General features: G+C 39.9%; 1 protein-coding gene across 20 annotated transcripts in view; it reads right to left on the reverse strand.

Annotated features, from left to right (window-relative positions):
* Window positions 1-23,721, reverse strand: part of CTNND2 (catenin delta 2) — a 1,535,845-nt gene that overhangs the window by 308,917 nt on the left and 1,203,207 nt on the right. For 14 of the 20 annotated variants that reach the window (XM_075586233.1, XM_075586237.1, XM_075586242.1 and 11 more), the window contains 2 exons: window positions 14,880-15,093; window positions 12,637-12,681 (listed from right to left, as the gene is read on the reverse strand). In XM_075586233.1, the coding sequence (XP_075442348.1) occupies window positions 12,637-12,681; window positions 14,880-15,093 (259 nt within the window). The remainder of the gene's footprint in view (window positions 1-12,636; window positions 12,682-14,879; window positions 15,094-23,721) is intronic. The other 6 variants (XM_075586244.1, XM_075586240.1, XM_075586234.1 and 3 more) reach the window with 1 other exon arrangement.

Genomic DNA, 23,721 nt, shown 5'->3' on the forward strand with positions numbered 1-23,721 from the left:
AGAGAGGGAGAGAGAGGAAGAGAGAGGGGAAGAGAGGGAGAGAGGGGAAGAGAGGGAGAGAGAGGAATAGAGAGGAAGAGAGGGATAGAGAGGGAGAGAGAGGAAGAGAGGGAGAGAGAGGGACAGAGTGGAAGAGAGGGAGAGAGAGAGAGGAAGAGATGGAGAGAGAGGGAGAGAGAGGAAGAGAGAGAGAGGAAGAGAGGGAGAGAGAGGAAGAGAGGGAGAGAGAGGAAGAGAGGGAGAGAGAGGAAAAGAGGGGAAGAGAGGGAGAGAGAGAGAGAGAGAGAGAGAGAGAGAGAGAGAGAGAGAGAGAGAGAGAGAGAGAGAGAGAGAGAGAGAGAGAGAGAGAGAGAGAGAGAGAGAGAGAGAGGAGGGAGAGGAGAGAGATGAGAGAGAGAGGAGAGAGAGAAAGAGAGAGAGGAGAGAGAGAGAAAGAGAGAGAGGAGAGAGAGAAAGAGAGAGAGGAGAGAGAGAAAGAGAGAGAGGAGAGAGAGGAGAGAGAGGAGGGAGTGAAAGATAGAGAGAAGAAAGAGAGAGAGGAGAGAGAGAGAGAGGAGAGAGAGAAAAAAGAGACAGAGGAGGGAGAGAGAAAAAGAGACAGAGGAGGGAGAGAGAGAGAAAAAGAGACAGGAGAGAGAAGGAGACAGAGGGGGGAGAGAAAGAGAGAGGGGAGAGAAAGAGAGAGGGGAGAAAGAGACCAGAGAGAGGGGAGATGGGGGAGACCAGGGAGAGGGGAGACCAGGGAGAGGGGAGACCAGAGAGGGGGGAGACCAGAGAGAGGGGAGACCAGAGAGAGGGGAGATTGGGGTGACCAGAGAGAGGGGGGGACCAGAGAGAGGGGGGAGACCAGAGAGAGGGGGGAGACCAGAGAGAGGGGAGAGGGAGGAGACCAGAGAGAGGGGGGAGACCAGAGAGAGGGGAGAGGGGGCAGACCAGAGAGAGGGGAGAGGGGGCAGACCAGAGAGAGGGGAGACCAGAGAGAGGGGAGACCAGAGAGAGGGGATACCAGAGAGAGGGGAGACCAGAGAGAGGGGAGACGGGAGAGACCAGAGAGAGGGGAGACGGGGGAGACCAGAGACGGGGTGAGACCAGAGAGAGGGGGGAGACCAGAGAGAGGGGGAGGGGGAGACCAGAGAGAGGGGAGACCAGGGAGAGGGGGCAGACAAGAGAGAGGGGAGACCAGAGAGAGGGGAGACGGGGGGAGACCAGAGAGAGGGGAGACGGGGGGAGACCAGAGAGAGGGGAGACGGGGGGAGACCAGAGAGAGGGGAGACGGGGGGAGACCAGAGAGAGGGGGGCAGGGGTGACTGACTGACCGGGGCAGGGGTGACTGACTGACCAGGCAGGGGTGACTGACTGACTGGGGCAGGGGTGACTGACTGACCAGGGCAGGGGTGACTGACTGACCGGGGCAGGGGTGACTGACTGACCGGGGCAGGGATGACTGACTGACCGGGGCAGGTGACTGATTGGGGGGGGGGGGTACCTCTGGTGTCACACACATACTCCCATACACATCTACACATTCTCCCATATATATACACACACACCCATATATACACACACTCCCATATATACACACACTCCCATATATACACACACACTCCCATATATACACACACACTCCCATATATACACACACACTCCCATATACACACACACTCCCATATACACACATACACTCCCATATACACACACACACTCCCATATACACACACACTCCCATATATACACACACTCCCATATACACACACTCCCACATATATACACACACTCCCACATATATACACACACTCCCACATATATACACACACTCCCACATATATACACACACACTCCCACATATATACACACACACTCCCACATATATACACACACTCCCACATATACACACACACTCCCACATATATACACACACACTCCCACATATATACACACACACTCCCATATACACACACACACTCCCATATTCACACACACACTCCCATATACACACACACTCCCATATACACACACACACCCATACACACACATACACACACACACACACCCATATACACACACACACTCTCCCATACACACACACACTCCCATATACACACACACACAACCCATATACACACACACACACTCCCATATACACACACTCACACTCCCATATACACACACACGACGGGGAAGAAGAGGAAAGGCCGCACGACCGAGCACCAGCACCACTGCCTCCCCCCTCCCCCCCTCGCGACCATCTCCCGGCCTGCTTGGGCAGCCACAGGACCGTGGGGAAGAGGAGACCAAGGAGGTAAGGGGGGAACACCCCCGCTACCATCTCCAGCCCGGCGCGGGGATCGGGGAGAGAAGGGGGGGACACCCCCACTACCATCACCCGCGGCGCGAGTATCAGGGGAAGCGGGAAGTGGCGCGGGGACCGGGGAGAGAAGGGGGGCACCCCTACTACCATCACTTGCCCCACGGCGCGAGTATCTTGGCTTGCAGGGAAGGAGCAGAAGGGCCGGAGGATTAGAGTACTTACTCTGCAACATATCTCCGGCCAGAAAGAATGGCCGCTCGTTGGGGACGGCTCATATAGAGCCTGGCCGCGCGCCCACAAAGCCTGGGAGCGCGTGCCAATCAGCTGTCAGGTAGGGGGAGTTTTTTTTTTTTTCAGGTAGCGCGAGCAGGGAAATTTTAACGCGAGCAGGGAAAATTTCAAAAAACAAACACGTGTGCTGCTTGGGCCAATATTTACTCGCCCGGAGGTTAAATCCTCTCGCCCCGGGCATGTAAATGTATAGGATTGTGGAACACTGTATATATATATATATATATATATATATATATATATATATAAACCATACGATACCGTTTGAAGCACGAGATCAGGAGACAGCACTCTGGTAAGTTTGATCACAAGTTTTTTGTATTGAAAAAGACATATAAACCCCCACTTGGGGACCGAAACGTCGGTTTATGTGTCTTTTTCAATACAAAAACTTGTGATCAAACTTACCAGAGTGCTGTCTCCTGATCTCGTGCTTCAAACGGTGTCATATGGTTTATTATTGCTTTATGGGACAAGCACACCATTTTTTCTACTTACAAGTGGAGTGCCGGCTGCTTCTGTGGAATATATATATATATATATATATATATATATATATATATATATAATCCACAGAAGCAGCCGGCACTCCACTTGCAAGTAGAAAAAATAGCAGAAAATAGCCGTGTTAGTCCAGTTGCGATAGTGCAGAATAAATTAGTTCTTCAATATTAGGTGATACCTTTTTTATTGGACTAACAATTTATGTCATAAGACAAGCTTTCGAGAGTTATCCTCTCTTCTTCAGGTTTTCAATACTGATATACAAAGGATTCTATGGCTAAAACAGTGTAGAGAGAGGAAGAAAAAAAAAACACAACAGATATTTACTGTAGATAAGGTAGGGTGTTAAAAGTGTTTGAAGCCAGGGGACAGTGACAAAGAAAGGTGGGGAGGGGAAGGGATGCTGGGGAGAAGAGAAAGTGTGGATAAGAATTGAGGAAAGCAGGATAATTACAAACAATTTTGATAGGGTGTGAGAAAACCCATGTCCGCAATAAGTCCTTTGGTTTTGGAGCAGCTGCAAACTCTGCAAACATATTTGCCAAGATCCCACAGCCAGTCACAACCATAGAACACTCAATGTTAAAGGATCATACAGCTGCACATCCAGGAATATAGTGTATATGATTCAGTGCAACAAATGTGACCAAGGTTGCTACATTGGGGAAACCAGCCAAAAATTACAAGGAAGAATGAATATGCACAGACACTCTATACTCCATCACGAAGAAGGAAGATACTGCTCACCTGTGGGACATCACTTCTCACAACCAGATAATTCCATAAATGATTTAAAAATCTAAATCCTCAATGGAATGTTTAAAAGCACCCAAGAACGGAAAACATTTGAACTCAGAATGATAAGACTCTTTGACACCAAAACCAAAGGACTTAATGCGGACATGGGTTTTCTCACACCCTATCAAAATTGTTTGTAATTATCCTGATTGCCTCAATTCTTATCCACACTTTCTCTCCCCCCCCCCCCCCACCCAGCATCCCTTCCCCTCCCCACCTTTCTTTGTCACTGTCCCCTGGCTTCAAACACTTTTAACACCCTACCTTATCTACAGTAAATATCTGTTGTGTTTTTTTTCCCTCTCTCTACACTGTTTTAGCCATTGAATCCTTTGTATATCAGTATTGCTGACCTGAAGAAGAGAGGATAACTCTCGAAAGCTTGTCCTATGACATAAATTGTTAGTCCAATAAAAAAGGTATCACCTAATACTGAATAACTCATTTATTCTGCACTATCGCAACTGGACTAACACTGCTACTTTCTGCTTTATATATATATAAATTATATATTATATTGTATATAAAAAAATCGATACAAAATTAGCCTTGGATTGCCTGTTTAAAACATGCATAAACAAAAGAGACCACCCGCTCGCCCTCTGTAGATGGTAGTCTGGGTGCACTAGGGTGATATGAGTAACGTAAAGAAGTGGTGCCTCTCCCCAAAGACAAGGAGAGTATAGGATACCAATAACATGCACTCTCAGATCTAACTATTACAAATGAAATGTCATTATTAGGACTAAGAAATACACATGAGACTATCATGGACAGTGTAGTAGAGAAATCATATAGAATGACCCCATTGGTGATGTATAGTGTAGGTGATATGATTAAAATAATTGTATTTCTAACAAAAAACTAAAAATAATTGGGGCAAGTAAATGTTAAAAACACCTAGAGGTGTATAACAATGGAGGTATAGTCCACTGTGGTATTGACCACTAAGAATTAAACATTAGAACTGTTGGTAACAGCACCCAGCGGAGTATTGTTCAGGTATGACCTATGATTTCAATTGGGCTGATGATCCTAAGGCAGTGCTCAGTTATTCACAGTCTGTGCCTGCTGATATCAGGTATGCTGTGTTGCCTCACTAAGGGATGATAGTGCTATAAACCTACTGTAGTACCATCAGTACAGTTAATACATGTGAACCTGTGATATCCTCATGTTAGGCAATCTTTTCCCCCTTATAGACAGACACAATATAGTGGTATAGGTTTTAAATAAGCGGTCTCCTGAGTATCCCAGTGTATAGTTAGAATACATTGGAACAATAAATGGATGTCTGCTAGGTCTTGGACACAGTTGTGTGGCTTGGCAAAATGCTTACTACTTGACAACCGAGCAATTTTACCTCAATATCTTACCACAGGTGTAAGCATTAGGCGATGTAGGATAGGCATGAAATTGTATTCTTTATTCTTCTTTATTCAAAGTCAACAGCGTTTATTCATTAAACTCTGAAAGTTCCATTTGTGGGCGATTATCATTCCATGCGATTGTGCCCCAATCTGCACTATTGCAGTTTAATGAATAACTCCCAATGTAACATGCATTCATACATTCTTGTGTCTTTTATTTAAATAATTTTTAACACACACTACCTCAATTTGGATATCTCATCCTCATATCTTTCTTGCTTGCCTGCTTTCTCATACTCCATTACTTCTTCCTAAACTTAAAACAGTGTTTATTTTCAAGAACCTAGCTATTATGCTGTGTATGTAGTATATGTTTAGCTACTGAGTAAAGTGCTTTAAAAATTCAATATTAAAATGATTTGCAACTACAATAAGCTTTAGAAACAAAAACAAATATTCAAGCAATAAACAAATAAAACATGTCTTAGGTTGCATAATTATGTCGCATACACCTTTTCCACAAAGTATGCATGCAATATTTATAATTCAAAGTCATATTTATCTGTAATGTATGTATAATACTTTGTTGGTAGTTGCTCCATAAACCATAGGGAACATCCACCCCTTAAAGTTGGATGACTGCTCCTTTTTGCTGCTTTTATGTGAGTAGCCATTTGTGAGCCCTGCACTATTATTATATTCACTTTATGACATTTCTATACTATGTGATGTCTTTTTATTTTTACATGGCTGCAAGCTGCGCTCCTCTGGTTCTTTTAAAGGAAGTTGCCAGGAGCAAAAATGGACGATCCTGCCACAGAGGGGGAGCAAGAGCAAAATCCCGAACCGGAATGTAAAAACCTGGAAAGGATTTTGACAAACCTCATGGCTAAAACAGTGTAGAGAGAAAAAAAACAAAAAAAAAAGATATGTACTGTAGATAAGGTAGGGTGTTAAAAGTGCTTGAAGCCAGGGGAGTGTGACAAGGAAAGGTGGGGAGGGGGAGGGATGCTGGGGGGAAAAGAGAAAGTGTGGATAAGAATAGAGGCAAGCAGGATAATTACAAACAATTTTGATACAGTAGGGTGTGAGAAAACCCATGTCCGCATTAAGTCCTTTGGTTTTGGTGTCAAAGAGTCTTATCATTCTGAGTTCAAATGTTTTCCGTTCTTGGGTGTGTTTAAACATTCCATTGAGGATTTTGATTTTTAAATCATTTGTGGAATGATCTGGTTGTGAGAAATGATGTCCCACAGGTGAGCAGTATCTTCCTTCTTCGTGATGGAGTATGGAGTGTCTGTGCATATTCATTCTGCCTTGTAGTTTTTGGCTGGTTTCCCCAATGTAGCAACCTTGGTCACATTTGTTGCACTGAATCATATACACTATATTCCTGGATGTGCAGCTGTATGATATATATATATAACAGAGGGTGCCCAGTGCTACATCCAAATGACAAAACACACATGGTAATAATTACAAGAAATAATGCTTCAGTACTAATAATAATGCTAATACTAATAATAATAAAATATGTTTTTTTAGTTAGATTTTTTGGCCAAAGCATCATAAGCCTGCACACCAAATCGTCAAGGTAAACCATAATAAGTGCAAGTCCTACACTACACTGCATTCTGTTCCCTATACCTCTGTATGAGGGGGAAGAACCATAATAGATTCCTTACCTGCAGCAAGATGAGAAGATCCACCATTAAAAAGGGGGAAGTGACGTGAGCCCTGGGGGAGGTGCCAAAACCTCCATGCAACTGATTCCAGTCAGAAATGAATTAGCAAATTAATTTAGTTTACCTTGACGATTTGGTGTGCAGGCTTATGATGCTTTGGCCAAAAGATCTAACTAAAAAAACATATTTTATTATTATTATTAGTATTAGCATTATTATTAGTACTGAAGCATTATTTCTTGAAATTATTACCATGTATGTTTTGTCATTTGGATGTAGCACTGGGCACCCCCTGTTGTTTGTTATATTCGCTTTCCACAGCCCAGTGGCACTCTTATGTGACAATATATATAGTCAAGATTAGGTGGGTGTGGGCGTATGAGCTTGCTGGGTTTGTGTGTGCTAATATATATATATATATATATATATATATATAAATATATATATATAATATATAATGATTAAAGCAGGGGATCTTCGGAGGTGAAACCAGTTCATTTCTCTGGACCCCCTGCTTCCAGAGATACTTGACTCCAACAAATTCGGTACCGGTAGTAAGTCTTCTCGGCTATCAGAGTTCCTAATATGTAATCTGTTTAAAGATCTCGGTCCCTTTGGGCCAATAGGAAGCCATGACATCATCAGTGTGGCTTCCGATTGGTGCATGTGATGCAGGAGCTTTAAGCTTCAAAGCTTTGCTTGGTCAGCCAGAGAGGCTACCTGTACCTACTCTGGAGGTAAGTATAGCCGTAAGTAGGGGGTCCCTGGAGCTGAAATGAATAGGGTTCAGCTCTGTATATAAATGTTATATATTTTTTTTTTAAATGCTTCCTTGGATTGCTCCTTTAAGGATATCCCTGCTTGTACACAGGTCAGTGACTGAGCCACTGATTGAGCCACCTGTGCTGAAGCTGGGATATCCTTAAAACTTGACCTGTTGGTGGCCCTTGATGACTGGAGTTAGCCACTCTTGGTTTAGAGTCTATTTGTCAACCTCTCCCAGGTACAAATCTTTATTGAAATCAGAACAAAAAGGATGTACAGTAGTTAGAAGGAATGGATTTTTTAAATATCCTAAAAGTAGTACAATTTGTTTACATCCTTTCACATGAGAATTGCAACCAGGAGACTGATAAATACGTAGATAGTGGAAATGTGTCATATATTATATTCCTCACTTTTTGTACCTACGTTATTTACATTTTAAGAAGGTCAGAAAAGACAGCTAGAGAACAGAGTACAGAATATTTTTCAAGGTTTCATGGCATTTCTACATTTTGGATACACTTAATACACACAGCACTGAGATTCTAATGAATCAGTTACATAGTAAAATAAAATATATGCATCTATTCAACAATTTTTAATGTTTCTCTTATCTATTGGCAATCTAATATGTAGCTCACCTGCTAACTGCCCATGCTACAGAGATATGATATTATGGTTAGTAGAAGGTAAATCTATTTTTGGAGAGATAAATATTTGCCATCTGTTGCCTTCCTAACTAGTCATTAGCTCTTGCCTTCTATTAGCAGAGGTTATGTGCGAATTAGAGTCAAAGCTCCAGGCTCAACAAGAGCATTTTTTTGAGAGAGAATCTGATGAAATAATGAACGAGTAAATAATAATGTGAACGGATGACAAATTGTGACTACTTTCCTACAGTATAATATTTCTGGCACCAAAATACTTTTCACCAAAATGTTGCCACATTGTAATATCAACTTAGTATATAAAAAAAAAGAAGTCTTTGGTTTTTCAAATGCAACCTTACAGAAATCATTAACAAAAATGTAGTAGTCTCTTTCTTCAACTGTAGATGGAGCTCTCCTTGACCGTGTCTTTCATAGAAAGACTTCAGATCTTGGGTAGGAGAAAAGTCATTTTTTTTTAAACCACGTGAATACGGTTTCCGAGTAAAAAACAGACAAAATTGCTCAGAAACACATCACACTGTAATTCATTATAGAAAATAATTGCAAGTGATTTGGTTCAGTTTGTGCAATTCCAATATGCAAATTCTGTAGGCAAATAAAGAAATCTCGCTAAATAAGTATTCCCATGGTATTCAAGAAGGTGTGGATTTCACAGGGAAAAATCTCACAGATATTTTTCACCTACCTCATGCTGGAGATGTTAAAACAAAGAGAAAGACTGAGTATACATGTATACACATTCAAAAATATACCCACAAAAAAGAACAGTTGCATGTAGTTTTAATTTAAAAAGAGGTCTCTTTATGATATATAATAGCCCTTGTAGGGGACTAAACATTGGTCCTTTGTCTTTTCATGAGTTGTATTTCTATGCTATGAAGTAACAATATATGTGTTTATCATAGGCAGAGCGGGTTATTATTTGTATTACTTTACTTTGGATGCATTATCACTAGCATCTAACCTTTACTAGTAAATTAGTCCCCATGTGGATTTTTTATTTATACAGTGACTGTTTGTGAGACACGATTTTTTTTTTTTTACGAGTTGAGAGAGAGAGAGAGAGAGAGAGAGAGAGAGAGAGAGAGAGAGAGAGAGAGAGAGAGAGAGGGAGAGAGATAATAGCAAGCCTCTCTTTTCTCTTTCAAATACATCCATTTTGATATAAAATGTCTGTAAATTAGATTTTTCTTCATATATTACAGTACTGTATAATTGTGTATAGCAGCTTTGTGTCTGAATATATATGTATATATATATATATATATATATATATATATATATATATCTCAAATGGAAACATTACTGTATGCTCATTTGCGTGTCTTAGACAGGTCTGCAACCCCGCCTTTCACCATTGCTCCTTGTATTGTCCCTGAATATATTTGTATATAGTTATCATATCCCCTCTTAGACGCCTCTTTTGTAATGTAAATAAATCTAATTTAGCTAGCCTCTCCTCGTAAATTAGAATGTCCATCCCCTTTATATACCACCAGTTTAAGTTCTTTCAAATCTAAGGCTGTCTCACATTTTAATCTGGTCTCTAACTGTTTCATTCGCCCATAATATATATTTTCTTTAACTGTGCATGCAATGTCTTGTATATAATGTATACCCTGTTCATTTATGTAACTGTATTTGTATATTTGTAACCATGTATTATTTGTCTTAACTCTGTGCCCAGGACATACTTGAAAACGAGAGGTAACTCTCAATGTACTACTTCCTGGTAAAATATTTTATAAATAAATAAATAAATTATCACCCAGCACACAGCACTTCCACTGCATCAAGGGATTCTGGGAAATGACATGCAAATGAGCACATACCAGTAGTGCCACCTTTTGCTTCAAATCCATTCAACATGGTTCCCCTATAGGCTTAAGCTTGCTGCATGGTCACAGCTTTGAGCACAGCCAGGGTTAAGATGCATAACCAGTAAACCCACCTACAGACGGACTGTTTCGACCTTAATGGGTCTCTTCAGTGTGGGGTTGGTTATACTGGCTATGCAAAAACAAAGCAAGGGATAGGGTTTACCATACTTAGTTAAGTTATGGTGGGTAAAAGATGTGACAAAAATCCTCCACAGCAAAGCATATAGCAAATGGAAATATTACTGTATGCTCATTTGCATGTCTGAGACAGGTCTGCAACCCCGCATATATATATATATATACATATATATATATATATACATATATATATATATATATATATATATATATATATATATATATATCATTACGTGCAACTGTATAAGTATGATGATGTGTGTCTGTATGTGTATACTGTAGGATTCTCTGTGTAAGGTTCTAGAATCCTGTATTAAAAACATTTTTGTGAGAACATTACTTATTTTTAATAGTTACATGTGGCAATTTAGTGTCTGTAAATGTGTGGCTGTTAAGGTGTGACGGGTTCCCTTCTTATCTACAACTCCATCTTGCTCTCTCTCTTGCAAAAGCCATATTTCATGGTTTTGCTTTAATTATCTTGCTGAAACTGCATATTATTGGTGGCAATGTGCGATTTTTGAGCCCTTTAAAACATAGTGAAACATTTCACAAGCAGGCAAAATTCAAAGACAAAAAAATCTCTCTAAATATTTTGAGACTGCATTTTGAATAGTTATTAAACACAGCTACTCTGTATTAGGTTCAATTCAATCTGTCCCTTTATCAAATCCTACAAAACTGCTTTTACAGATCAAAAAGCAATATGTATATCGCGAGCAATTGTAAACAGATGTTTCTATTCTCAAACCGCCAATGTATATCACTATAATCCATTAAAAGTGGCTTTGCACCGGAGTGTGGTTTATCACAATATCTGATACATCAACATGCACAAAGTTAATGATAATGCAATTCACATGTGAACTGATTAGATACTTGTTATTGCAAGCCGCAGGGCTCCTGCTTGATGTGATAATATTACTAGATAAATTATCCTTTAACTCTTTAATCCACAGTAGGGCTTTAGTTGCAACTCTGGTGTAATACTTAGGCCCTGATACATCAACCTATGGCAAGCCACAAATGTGATGTTATCGGCCGCAAAAAAAGGGTTATTTTTCAACGATGATCCACCGCTAAAAATAACTGGAATTTATCAAAAATAACTCATTTTTTATCAATTCCATAAAAAATATCACATTTGTTAAAGTCATAGTGCCGTTTTTTTTTTTACATTATCATGCCATACATCACATTACGATATTTATCAGAACTTGATTAATGGCAGAAATACCGCATTTTTTATCACCTACTCCAGGCTGGGATTGCCTATCTTGCTTACAGATGCAGCGGCCGTTATTCGAACAAATCACGGCATTAAACGACACTGCCTTGACCTCTTCACTACGTTAATGGCTAATAAAGCATTGCGGTGCCATGCTTTACAAACCGCTAAGGTTAATAAAGGGGTTTACCCCTACCACCCCTACCACCTACCACAGGAGGCCTAACTACCCACCTCAGAGCAACTACCTCCATTACTCACCCCTCTAGACCCCCCCCCCCCCGCCAACAATCCTAACTCCCCCTAAAATTCTAGATTAATGGCAATATCCTCATTTGCCAAATGAGTCTAATAGGGCTTTTGGCCATTCCAAATGTAAAAAAATACATTGTAAACATGAAGCCACTGATTGTCACTGTGGTTAACTAGGCTCTCTCAATGCAAACCTAGAAAGCCACATTGACATTCAATGGTGACCTGCAATACATGATTTCCCATGATCTGTTATTTATATTATCTGTTATTTATTTGATTACCACATGTATTACTACTATGAAGCGCAATGTACATTAATGGCGCTATATAAATAAAGACATACAATACAAATACAAACTTACTAACCAATATTAAACTACACTACCTACCCCCTTTGACTACCTTAGTTACTAGTAAAGTATCACCATGCAAGACTTTACTGGCCGCTAAGGAAGTCAAGGGACTAACCCCTACACCCACCCACCCACCCCCCTCTCCCCTGGGAGGCCTAACCACCCATCCCAAATGTGTCTAACAGGGCTTTTGGCCATTCACAAACCAAAAAAAAATGTAATGAAAAAACCCACATAAAAAATATAGTTAAAGAAGAACATACTTAAAAAAACACAATGTAACCATAAATCCATTTATTGTCAATGTGGCTACCTATATCCTCTCAATGGGGGTATAGATTGCCAATGTGGCTATCAATGGTGACCTGTAATACACATTGGCTTACTTACTCCAGCCGGGATGAAGCCCATCCTCATCTTCATGGTTGAAGTCACCTGGAACCAATCCAATATAGAATCAATGCCCAACCATCAAAATATATATATATATTTATCCAAAGCCTGATGCCCACCATGCAAAACAACCCAAAATGTGATGGCTAGCATTAAAAAAATCCACAACATTAAAAAACAACCCAAAGCCTGATGACAACCATAATAAACCCCATCTAAAACCAGAAAAAAAATAATACAGGCCCAATGGCCTATTTGTAATCCAGTACAATCTTGGAGCTATGATGTTATTTCCTCAATTTACAACAAAGCTCTCAATCCTCTGTTGATTGAAGCGTCTTTTGTAAGTATTTCTCGTCTATCTTTTCTTTAAAGATATCTTCTTTCTTCTTATGTAGTCTTCAGTCACTTAATGTGACCTCTTCAGTAACTTTTTGTCTTTTGAGAGGGCCCAGGCCTTATATAGACCTGGGTCTTCGCAGAAAATCTGTCATGTGGTCACATGGTACAAATTGACATTTAGATGTCATCAGTGAAGGTATCTGAAAGTGCAGGAAACATAGTACATCAATTTGTACCATGTGACCCAGTTAAAGATTTTCTGCGACGGCCAAGGCCTACATAAGGCATGGGCCCTCCCACACCGGAAGCTACTGAAAAAGCCACATCTGGAGGCTGAAGACTAAAGGAGAAGAAAGAAGACATCTTTAAAGAAGAGAAGAAGAATATAAAATAAGTGACATAGTTATAAAAGAAGACTCTTCAACAACAGAGGATCGAGGGCTTTGTGGCAAATTGAGAATCCAATGTTATAAACAAAAAAAATTGTCGTCAGACCTGGATTAATTGTTTCTGATTTTGGGTAGGGTTTTTTATAGTAGCCACAGAGCTTTTGATTGTTTGTTATGGTTTGGGGTATTTTGATTTTATGGTAGCCATAGGGCTTTGGATTGTTTGTTTTTTTATTATTTTGGCTGGGTTTTTTATGGTGACTGTTGGACTTTGTATTTTTTTTTACATTTTCTTTTTATAGTTGGGGATCGTGCCTTTATTGGATTAGTTCCAGGAGGCTTTAACCATAAAGATGGCCTTCATCTAACTTGGGTAAGTAAATTTATATTACAGGTCACCATTGATTGCCAGTGTGGTTATCTAGGCAATTATTGAACAGTAGGTTCCCAGTGAAAGGGCCTAGGTAGCCACAGTGACAATCAATGGCCTTATGTTTGCAATTCATTTTTTATGTAGCGTTTAAAAAAATGAATACATAGTTTTTTTTTTTTGGGGGGGGGGTGGTCAAAATCCCTATTATCCACATTTGGCTATTGGCTATTAGTCTAGAGGAAAGAAGGTGGTTAGGGTTGTTGGAGATATTACAGAAGCTTATGGTAGAAATAACGGTCATGTTATTTCCTGCATCGCAAATATAGGTAAAATATTGAAATTGGTCAATTATTACCGCAATCATGATTACTTCTATCATAAAATTGAGTTAATAAAATGCTGTATTTCTTTTTTTTACCGGGTGCAATATTAACTCCATTTTAATGGAGCTTGATGTATCTGGGCCTTAGTATCATTCTTATCATGTAGACATTTCATAGCAAGTAATTATAGTTCCACAGAGTAATAACCAATAATGATTGACAGTGAAAAGAGAAAAACTGCCAGATGGCCAAAAGATGGGAAGAGAAAACATAATAAACTGCAGAAAGATAAAAAAAAGAAATGTTTCATTATAACTATACATATTTCAATGTAGAAGGCCAGAATAAAACAATGCCCCTGTTCAAAATAATTTTGAAAGCTGAACATTTCAAAAATATTTCAATATCCCTATTGAATATACAGTATAACTGGATGATTCAATAATTGTGGTGTGCATGCACTCTAGTCATTTTCCATTATGGAAATCTGCTTTGTTAAGACAATACAAGTAACATTATAATTTTGCATGCCTCCCTAATGCAAACTTTCTTGTGCTCTGGAATTTATGACAAAAGTAGCATTTCTTTTGATTTTCCTCATTTCAAAACAAACATTAGTCTTTTTTTCAGAACAGCTTTCATTTGTGCACAAGAGTCTTCATAAGAAAATCCTAAATGCAACCCTTTACTGAAGTACAGTTGTCAAAAAGGGAACCTTTCATACCTTATCTTATTAACACATGAAATGTAAAGCTTGACAGAATAACAGGAGTCAAATACAGTAAATTATCTGATAGAAAATCAAAATCAAACCTGTTACAAGTTCTCTTATTTCCAGATCTGTAGTCTTGCGAAGTAGTCGTACTAATGCTGGAATACCACCACAGTTTTTTAGGGCAATCTTGTTGTCATCATTGGCTTTGCCATAAACTAAGTTCCTCAGAGCACCACAGGCACTACGATGAACTTCTGTCATTCGATGATCCAGTAGGTCTACCAGTAATTGGATTCCACCTTGTCTCCTTATCTGAAATACACATATATATATATATATTTCAGTTCAAATATTAGTGTATCAATGTGTAAGTGCACACTTCAAATGTTTTTAAAAGAAGGGAAACATCTTCATATAAGCTAAAATTAAAGGGGATGCCTGGTTGGTCTTAAACCCAAATCTGACTCCAACTCTAATTTTGATACCCAATTACCTTGTAGTCAACAGAAAAACAACAATGTAACAATCTAATTGGCTTCCTTAAACAAATATAACTATTCATACACAAAACAAATATCTAATTTTGTTTATTTGGAAATTAAACACTAAATACATTTTTAAAAGAAAGTACAGTACTTATATGGATTGGACAAAATACCTCATGTTATGCTACAGTATGTTAACACTTTTGGCAGAGAGGAGCCTCAAGTAATGCTAGAGTCTAAGTTATGGCACACATAAAAACTATGTTGGTGATACTGCTACAGTGTATATATCATATAATCTGGGAACACAGAATTCGATTGATGTACCAACTCTTTTATAACATTACACAACACTTCCACTTTAATTAGACAGTTGTCAATGATTTTTTTCTTTTGGGGGATGGTGTTTGATACTAGTGTGCGTGAGCAGGGTGTCTTCTGAGCTGAACAAAGTTGATTTCAGCCTCGGGGACCCCTACTTCTGAAATTACAGGCCCCGTTATAGGGTGCCGGTATCTCCTGCAATGTTAAAATTCCACGGTCACGTGACCCACAGGATTTTAACATGGTGAGGACCCGGCACACAATAAGGGGGCCTGTAACTCGGGAAGTAGGGCGTCCCCGGACCTGAAATCAATGTGGTTCAGCTCCGGAGACCCTCTGCTACAATACGGCCGTGTTTAAAATTAAATAAAACACCCGCAATCGCCTGTTAGAGGTGTGCAGGTAGAGTGATTGAATCAGCCTCTTACTGCGCGTCTCTTACAGACAGGTAGACACCGGTAGGATATACACAGCAGGGACCCCTGCTGTGTTAATCTGATGGGCCATTAGTCTGTCGCGGCAAATGTTGAAAGGATTTCGAGGAGATCTCGAAAACCAATTTGAGAAATGGTCGGATAACGGCCGCTGCATCTGTATGTGTTTAACATCGTATTTATACATATGCAGTTTACCTTATTTTCTGTAATCAAAGAGTATTGTAGCTCAGTTTAGTTGCAAATTTGAAAAAAAATGAAACTGAAGATCTTTTTTATTATCTTCTTATCTACCACTTGGGACAACTGCTCCCTATTTACCCCAAATCCCTAGTTGCGGTGGAAGAATTGTATTCTAAGAGATAATGGGGAAAAACAGGATTGGAGCCCTGTCTGAGACATGTGAATGTACTCACATGTGGTATTTTTATTTGCTATTTCACATAGAAATTGTGTAATAAACTGATATGAGGTAATTACTGTATGTTGGGATTGCAGTACAACTACAATTTCATTCTTCATGGGTCATTACATTGCTTTTACTGGCCTGATGAAGAGGGAATTATTTGTACCATAAACTCACTATAGCTGAAAACGGATCCTCTGCTAAAATAATTCAACATTTACACCTTTCAGACTTTAGTAAAATTAGCAAGGTAACCGCGGGTGGTTTTAAGAACAGATTAAAAAAATTAAACTAATCAGACCAGATAAATTCAAAAGTCCCACTCCCCATCTTCAGTTTGACACTGAAGTGATCACAATCCCTCCGTATAGAAGTCAGAATGAACATCTGCCGGCCATTTGGATTTGGTCAATTACCAGCAGTCTTTTTTTATCTTTTATCTTCTTGAGATTCAGGAATGTTAGCCAACACTCTTACTATATAACTTAAACTCTTTGGGTAGGGACTTCAGGGGGGCGGGAGAATTTCTAGGTGGGCGGGGGCGGTTACAGAGGCCCTGCGCTGTTCCCCACAGCATTTAAATGAAATACCGGGGGAGGCGTGAGGCCTCTGTAACTCACTTACCTGCTCTCTGCCAGGTCTTCCGCGACGCGTCGCCATGTCAACGCGGCATCAAATAACGTCACGCGTCGCCATGGCAAAAACGCATCAAATATCGCGGCTGGGTCAAGTAACGTGATGTCACATGGCCCGCGACATCATTTGACGCTAAGTCATTGGAGAGGGGGTGGGTGGGCGCCAATGCAGCGGCTCCCGGGCAGGGGGGCGCAGCTCGAGAAGTTTGCACACCCCTGATATATAAGAAAGAAATGTTAACATGAATGTCTACAAAATAGCAAAAAAGGAAATAGTAATGTAGAAATTGACACTTGCAGTGAACTTTTTTCTTTATATCATAAAAACATCTTGCACACTTAAATATTTGTTCAAATTATTTATAAATGTCATATTTCTGAGTAACAGGTTCTTTCTAAGTGTCAAATTGAATCTTAGCTCTGAATTGCAGCCTTTTAAATGTGCAAATGCAGTACATATTTATGCACAGTTCCAAATTGCAGGGAAATAGTTTCAGGCAAGGAGAATCCTGCTTGTGCAGCCAACACAACATAGACCAACAACATCTTCAAATTGCAGGTCTCCTCTAGGACAGAGGTACAAAGTACATCTCTACTCACAAGTTCGTAAAGCAATTCTCCATTTAATGTGACAACCAAGAACAGAGGAGAAACAACGTTTCAGGTCCCATATGGACCTTTCATCTGGTAAGTATTTCAGAATCCAGGCAGTCCCTGAAGATTAAATTAATGCATTTTAGCTCAATGGACCACATGCTTTCCATCCATGTAAAAAGATAAAAACATGGTGGGGGACGGTTTTGGAGGACAGCTAATTTAACACCAATCATACCCATGACATTTCTTTTGAGTGTTGGGCCTAACAAAAGAAAGAACGTTTCTTCCTTAATGTCACCATGATTTTCAGCTCCCTGCACATTTTAAAGACAAATTGTGCTGTTTCCAGTCCTGTTTGTGGGTCTAGAAAATGATTAATGTCTGGGCTACAAATCTTGGAATGTTTAAAGATAATGTAGGTCAGACACAATCAGCAGTTCTTATCTGTCATCTAACACTAGAATGCCCTGACAGTCTGGAGTTACAGTAGCTGACAAATAGGCACCACTGCTAGTAAAAATGTTTTACCACAGTTATATTATAACACTGGCAGTGGATTATTCTAGTGATTCTAATCAATTTAATTTCTTCTCAATTGCTGCCACAAGGACCTGTTGGTCTGGAGCAATGTTAATCTATAAGCCAATACCCTTAGGCAATACCTTTAACCAACAGAAGCTGCATAAAAGGCAACATATTCATAATTATTCAAACTAAACTTTTTTTTGTTTGTTCAATATTTCAGATAGTGATTGCAGATGTCCGTGAGACAATATAGCAAATTATGCATTGGTCCACTGTGTCTCACTCCCTTCAAATTACTAGTCAGAGATAAAATACTGGAACGGTCCCCATGAAACATTATGGAAAGATAATTGCTTAGAAAATGACAACGGGAGGTTGATGAAGAACAAAATGACACCTGAGAGGATTAAAACAAAACAAAAAAAACAAACATTTGGCAACTGGCTGCATGGTTTTGTAATCATGGGTAGCGTTATAGGGGGAAAAGACCAGAGCAAATGGCCGGTGCGTGGCAGGATTCCCCCTTATTAAAAACCTGATATTTTAGGAGCTGATGCCAGTGGTAATTTCCATCGACTTGTGGGGAGAAGTTTTGCTAATGTTACCCAAGAGAATTGCTTACAGGAATGCTTTTATTACTAGATACATAAACTGTCTTTTTAAAATAGATTCTCTCTTCACCTGTAAAAACATTCCAGGAGAGAGATATTGACAAGAAATGGCTTCTTTACTCCACAACCTGTCCAAACATCTCTTGTTGATTATCAGGGACTTCAACAAACAATACTGTGGTTCCTGAATTAATATCTAGATTCCCACGCATGAGCAGCTGTTTATTTCCCCTCAGTATGTTGACCTGTCCAAAATGTATTGATAAATCTGGTATTTCTAGGTTTTTCCCACCATCTTCGTTAGTTACTTAGTTTTGAACATACTTCTTCAACCAATCAAAACCTCCTACATGTTGAGCTATGGGTTTAGAAAACACATATAAACTAGGAAAGATTGTCAGTTAGTTAGGAGAGAAGGAGAAAGAGAAGTACAGGAGAGAGGAAAGAGAAGCAGAGCTCAGAAGGTAATTATGATCATAATTCTTGTGCACTTGTAAATCTGTATATATCTGTGTATATATATAATGTATTGTTAGGTAGGATTTACTGTATTGTATTGTTTTGTTAGGCCTGTAATAAGTACAAACCTTATAAGGATGTATATGTAGTTGTAACCCATATTCCCCCACCCAATCGCAGATAGTGTGCATGTGAGGGGAGCTATATGTATTACCCAGTGTGGTGCTTTATCTGTTAGGCTCACAGGAGGCCTGAGCCTCCGCCAATGAGAGCCTGGGGTGTATCCTCCTGAACAATACTATAGGGTGCAGCGCCTCCACCTGTGATGGCTCCCAGCAGAGCGGGAGTTATTCCTCACAGGACAATAATATAATACCACGCACACAGCATATAAAATAACAGTGACTTTACTAACAGTAACCATAACCATGCATGTCATACAGTGAGTGTCCATCTGTATAGGAGAAACTATAACTAACACATCTCCCAAAGTGCGGTATGTGTGTGTGACTGCGCAGCCACTATGTTCTGGTTTTATAGTTGGTGCACTTGTGGATGTTACCTGCGCTCGGACCTGCAAACGGGCTTCACAAAGTATCCGACAATGAAGACACTCCAGGGATACCTTCCAGGGCAATCCCACCCGGTCGGCTGCTGCTGTGCTTGCAGAGGTCTGAGCCCAAACCTCTGTTAGAGTACCGCAACAGTCTCTGGGTATAACACTTCTCTCGCTTGCTATCCTAAGGCCTGTCCCTGCATCAACTCCACTGACTGTGACTCAGGGTCTAACTGGGCCAGGGTTATAGGGCCTAGTGTAGGGGCTACTTGCCTCCCTACACGCAGAGCTCCTTCTCCTTCCTCCTCCCGGTCCTCTCTCTCTAATGTGACAGATTCCTGTACTAGGGCCTGTCCCTGTGACCACCCACCCTCACCAGTGGGAAGTCAGGGCCTCAACTCTAGCCTGGGGATTTCTGGCCTAAGGCAGAAGCTCGCAGCTCTCTGCCCCCCTTCTTTCCCCCTCTGTCTCCTAAGGCCACGTCCATAGAAGGACAAGCCGCGCTGAGCCGTGCGGACACTCTGCGCTGAGCCGTGCGGACACTCTGCTCTGAGCCCCGGCATCCTCAATGTCTTTAGAGAGGGCTCACGCGAGCGTCCGCAGGCGTGCTGAGGAGTTGGATTTTTCACCCGACAGCCAAGCTGTTTTTCAGCACGCTGTCGGCTGAAAACATCCAATCAGCCCGAAGCAGCGTCAACGTAACGGCTCCGTGACGTCGGCGCCATGACATTGACGTCAGTGCGTTGTGGGCGATTGGCCCAGCAACGTCACTGCCCCGCCTCCGCCCACCTCCCCCCGCCTCCCGATCGCACCCGCTGTTCAGCACTGCTCCTGCCCTCTATGGACGCAGCCTAAGTCTCACTGACTCATGTGCTACACAGTCTGCTTCCTGACTCTGCACACAAAAATGTAACCAATTCCCTTCTGCAGAGAATCTGTAAGTCTCAGTGGCTGGCTGGCTGCAGGTGACAGGGATCATAGGGCATTCCCCAGAGGCTGCTGGGAGATGTAGTCCACTCAGGACCTCTTTCCTATGGGGACCGCGTGCGCGATCTCTACTGCGCCTGTGCGAAGCTGTAATGGACGTCGCTATGCTTAACTCCGCCTGCGCAACCTCCCAGAGCTCCTGCACACTTGTAATGGCCACCGCTACCCTTGCCAACCTCTGCGCATTGCGCGAACTTGCGCCAACCACAACATGGCCACCACAGCTATCTTCGCATGCGCGAGCATCAGGACCCCAACGGCGCCGGCCCAGATGGCGGCGCCAACCGGGAGAAGTCACCATCCCCTTCGCCCACTGCCACAGGGGTAAGGCAGGGGGCAAAGGAAAATCAGGGAAACCTAATTTTTTAAAGGGATCCAAGATTTCAGTTGATAGGAAAACCCATTTTTTAACTAAACCGATGGGCAATTTTAGGTGTGGTAAATGTGTGATGTGCCAATATATGTCTCCCGAAAAGGTCTTTGAAGATCAGCAGACAGGGCTACAACATAAAATTAAACATTTTATCACGTCAAACAAATTTTATAGTTTATGTCATTAATTGCCCATGCAAAAAATGTTATGTGGGGAAGACCATCCGGCCCCTAAAAGTGCGAATTGGCGAACATGTTAATGGTATTAAAAATGCCAAACGCCATGTAGAACAAGGTAAAAAAAAGTACATAATCTAGCACTACATTTTTTGGAGCATCATAATGGGGTAACAGAAGGTTTACGCTTTAGAGGCCTGGAGATTGTACAAAGGGATATTAGGAAGGGTAATAGAGAATTAAAGTTACTTCAAAGAGAACAGTATTGGATGTACACTAAAAAGCAAAATACCCGGTGGGTTAAATGATATGATAGAGCTTACCCCTTTCCTTAGATAGATATGTGATTTTAACCTATGCTTGATAATCAATTTATGAACATTATAAGTAATAGATAACCTATTTTTAATATGTTATGAATGGGATAATTTAATATTGTATGGTTATTTTTTATATATGTATGCATGCAATTCATTAATAAGATAGTCTCTTATATATGTATAGATTTATGTTATGGTAAAGATTAGGGGTAAATTAATTGTTATCAATTTTATTATTTAATTTGGGTAAAATCAATCTGAATTTAGAAGAGATAATCTGAAGTTGAAAGAGAAGATTTATGTACATATATATATATATATATATATATATATATATATATATATATATATATATATATATATATATATATATGTGTGTGTATATTAGTTAAGGATAAAAAGTAAGCTAGATGATTGACTGTAATAAGGTTCTAGTAGATTGGCATTTTTTAATTAGGCGTTTTATATTATATGTTAATCTAAATAATTGTATTGTAAACAACCAACCTTTTTAGGAATTTTAATAATATTTTATAGATTTTCAAGATGTAAATCTTAAACTGTATGAAGCTGTATGAAGCATAGAGAGATTTTTTAAATGCTGTAAAATAAAAGTGCATGATGAAAAGAGAAACGTCTCTCTGTTGCTCTTTTTGGCCTTTTTTTAATATCTAATAAGAAGAAATGTTTTGAATATGTTTAATTTCTTAGGAAAACACCATTCTAATTGTATTTCTTATTAATTACTTTTACTGATAATATTATGTATGCTATAATTCCGAACATGTACTATTGCGTCACAGGTGACCTTTTTGGTATGCAATTGGCGAATAGAAATCTCATTTAAATATGTAGTAATCTGAAATGTCTCCATCTCAATATTATGTACTACAAGAGACTATTTCTGTGCTCCAACAAAAATGGAAATTGCTATAAAATCATCTGTTGGAAACACAAAGAAACACCTTGCTCACCTCACAAGGAGTAAATAAAGACGGTGCAAAGGGAAACTATTACGCAAAAACACATAAGTGGCCAAGAGAGGTCACTAAAAGTCCCTAATGATTGCACTCATTCCATTGTCCAATATAAATCAAAAAGTACCAGTTAATTAACTGGTAACAATAATATGATGGTAAATAAGTAGACCAACTGGGAGAATAACCACAAAATCTAATCTATAGCTAAACAACAATTATAACAACTTTAATACATATTGAAACAAGCCGAAATGCATAAAATTACAACTAATATACAAAAGCTAAAAAGACCATACATACGACATACATTTCATGAAGGTTTGAAATACATTTTAGCACAAACATTTTGTCACACATTTTTCAAAATTAATATTAGTGCACAGGTCCCTACACAGTATAGAGATTGTTTATGAAAGTCTCCTGGCTAAAAAATTGTGTCAAAATTGGAGTAAAAAATGCTCCAGGTGTATCATAGGAAAAGAATCCCATTAAAATCAACTGAATTTGCTTGTGCCATATATTGGCACAAGTTTTGCCCCTATTGTATAGCTGGGAGACTGTACTATAAAAGAACACCTGTTTTTTATTTATCTCTCTGCTGGCTGCAAAACTGGAGCAAACAGACTGCACCACATTTTTTTAAGGCAAACCATTTGCATTGAATCTAAATGGATTTTCTTCTTCGTTAAATCTAGTGCTGTAGTCTTGTGCGACTTTTAGCAACAGGGAGACATTGATAAATGACCTTCCTTATACCTGTAGATTCCTGGGGGGGGAAAATGTAACTAAGGAAAAACATTCCCATTGAAACCAATGTGATTTTCTGATACTATATTCTTAACAAATCTTGCTCACTAAACACTGAAAGAGTTAAAAGAGCAAAACATAAAACACTTCCTTTATTTCACCACACATGGTGAGTCTCAAGAATGTACCAATTAGATAATGATGTGCCCTATTCATTGTTGATGAAGGTTCCCTGTTGAGAATCCTGTTGCCAAAAGCAGCTATAATAATGATAGACTAGCATGATATGATTGCTTTAGGCCAATTTCCAGCAGACATCCTTAGT

This window comes from Ascaphus truei, chromosome 2, assembly GCF_040206685.1.
Source record: "Ascaphus truei isolate aAscTru1 chromosome 2, aAscTru1.hap1, whole genome shotgun sequence".
Lineage (NCBI taxonomy): Eukaryota > Metazoa > Chordata > Amphibia > Anura > Ascaphidae > Ascaphus > Ascaphus truei.